Source organism: Bactrocera latifrons, unplaced genomic scaffold (genome assembly GCF_001853355.1).
Source record: "Bactrocera latifrons isolate USDA-ARS-PBARC rearing strain unplaced genomic scaffold, ASM185335v1 scaffold_113, whole genome shotgun sequence".
Lineage (NCBI taxonomy): Eukaryota > Metazoa > Arthropoda > Insecta > Diptera > Tephritidae > Bactrocera > Bactrocera latifrons.
This window is the reverse complement of record NW_017534553.1, coordinates 36,794-39,360: the sequence shown is the minus strand read 5'-3', so window position 1 is coordinate 39,360 and position 2,567 is coordinate 36,794. Positions and strand designations below refer to the sequence as shown.

At 33.9% G+C, this 2,567-nt stretch overlaps 1 protein-coding gene across 1 annotated transcript in view; it reads left to right on the top strand.

Annotated features, from left to right (window-relative positions):
- LOC108974836 (histidine-rich membrane protein KE4 homolog 2-like) overlaps positions 1-2,567 on the top strand; it is a 13,676-nt gene that overhangs the window by 933 nt on the left and 10,176 nt on the right. The window contains exon 3 of the mRNA XM_018942928.1: positions 2,462-2,565. Within this exon, the coding sequence (XP_018798473.1) occupies positions 2,462-2,565 (104 nt within the window). The remainder of the gene's footprint in view (positions 1-2,461; positions 2,566-2,567) is intronic.

The following is a 2,567-nucleotide window of genomic DNA, read 5'->3' as shown; positions in this document are numbered from 1 at the left end:
GATAGTGGGGATGCTGGCCACGGTCATGATTATGGACATGGTTACGGACATGGTCATGATCACGGTCACGGTCATGGTCATTCTAGTGGCTTTTCAATCAAACAAGAACATGGTGTTGCGGTTCATCATCATGGAGGACATGATTTCGGTGGACACGGTGGACATTAGATGATTTATCTATACCAATTTATGATGGATTTTTATTGCTGTTATGTAGAGAATATTTTATTTTAGTCGAAATTGAAATGATTGTTGAAAATTGATCTTATGTTATTAAAGTTACTTAAGAGTTAACAAAAACGGAAAATGTCTTGTTTTGAAAATATTTTTAGAATGCAAATTGATTGTCTCGAAAAGATCGTGATCTGGTATTAGTTGTTGACAACAACGACCAACTTCTTTCCCAAGTCACTTATACCAATATAATGATTTCTGTTATTGCATTTGACTTTCTAAAATATACATCGGTCAGTAAGATAACTTTATTTAATTCAAAATGACAAGTTAATATGGACTTACTTAGTTTCTTTGTTTAATTTCTTGTGCGGGGTGGTTATATTAAAATGAACCTAATTTACTCTAATAAAATAAGTGTATAGATACTATGTGGAATATAAACAGAAACAAAGCGACGAAATTTGTAATTCTGGTTAATTATGGGTTGGTATTTAGACCGAGTTCATTTATATTCGACCACTGATTAGGAAACAACATTAAATTCCTTTAGAAATCGCACATTTTTATCTGAATAACTGTTTAATTAAAGTTTGAATTCACAATACTAGTTTTATGGGGGCTAGAGATAGTACAGACCAGAGTTTATTTATTCTTATTAATAAAAAAAATTTAATTTAAAAATAATTTTAATATCTAGCTTGTGCAATATACATGTAGCGTATAAGGTGTTATGGAATTTTGTAAACTTTCATATTTCTTCCGACTATAGCTATTTCATGGAAAGACGAGCTCCGAATTTCATTAATATAACTTTACAGTCCGTCATTTTTACATAAAAAATTGCATACCTAGAAAGCACTATTTGTGGAAAGTATTGTTCATATGTCTTCCTTCGAATGGGAATAATAAGGGTTGTAGGCCATTTTCATAAACATCTTGAGTGTTATGCTTCAATTGATATTATTCGAGTGGTTCATTCGATACTAAATTTCACCTAAAAGTGGGCAGTGTTCAATTTTTATACTGTGTCTTATTCAGTCTATCTGTACCACCTCGGATGTAATACATATAATGGTGATATCATAAGAAGAAGCTAAAAAGGTTTATTGCCATCATGTTTGGTCTCTTAATACCGAATGTTTTATGAAACACGAGGTGTGTTCCAAAGTAAACATGACTTAAAAAAAAATTAAAGAAATGGCTAAATCAAGTTGTTTTATTCAAAATAGTCTCCTTTTGCTTCAATACAGCTTTTTGCACGATCCAAAAGCCTGTCGGACGAGTGTTTAGCGCCTTGGCCGGTATGGCCGCCAGTATGCCGGCGCAAGCCTTTTGAATGGCCTCTTCGTCTGCATAATGCTTTCCTTTTATGGACAAATGCATTTTTCCGAAAAAAGAGAAGTTCCAAAAGTATAAAATGTTCGGTTGCACCCGAACTTATCATTTTCTTACGATTTTTTGTAGAATACGTAATATAAAAACACTTCCCTTCAATTCCAAACATGTAGCAAATTGAATTGATCAGGAGTGGATTCTACAGATATTGAGAACATCAAAATTACAACACCAAAACTAAAAGTTTTGAAGAAATTTAGATTTTCGGCATTTTGAGATTTTTATCGAATTTAGCTCAAAAGTATAGGATCATGTAATGGTGGCATCTCTCAATTGAAGAGACGATAAAGTAGAGATATTCGCAGACTGTTTAAAGAACCATATTTTCAGACGTGAGTAGCCACCAGTTTATTGTAATTGCTTTGAAAAAAGAAAAATTCGATATAACAAATAGTCAAAATTAAAATTAAGAATGTAAAAATAGTCAAACCAAGTAGACATAGAAAATGTATGGCAATTGTTAGTTCGACAATTAAATACATTAGATTTAAAGCCGTTACTTTATTTATAACACAATTACCAAATAATAACAAGGTCGGCGGTCTGCAATGCGTTCGTAAGGCAATTAGAAAATATATGCCGAACTGAACGAAAGATAGTGTAAAAGAAAATGCTTGGAACTCAAATTTGGTATAAAAGGGTAGATTAACAGCATACTAAGCACAGTTCCACCAGATCCAACACAGCTGCTAATTTCAATAGAAACAATGGGCTCTAAGGTGAGTTCTTACACATATGTATACTAGTATGGAAATTCTCAAATTCTCTATTTTTCGGTAGATATTCGCTCCACTCGTATATTGCTTCGTATTGGTGGTGGTCAGTGCCTCGCCGTACGGCCATCATGGACATGATCATGGAGGTCACAGTGCTTCCAGTCACGCTTCAGTGCATTTAGTTTCACACGACGATCATCATGGTGACGAACACGGACACGGACATGGACACGATGATGGACATGACTCACATGCTGAGTATCACTTTAGTTACGGCGT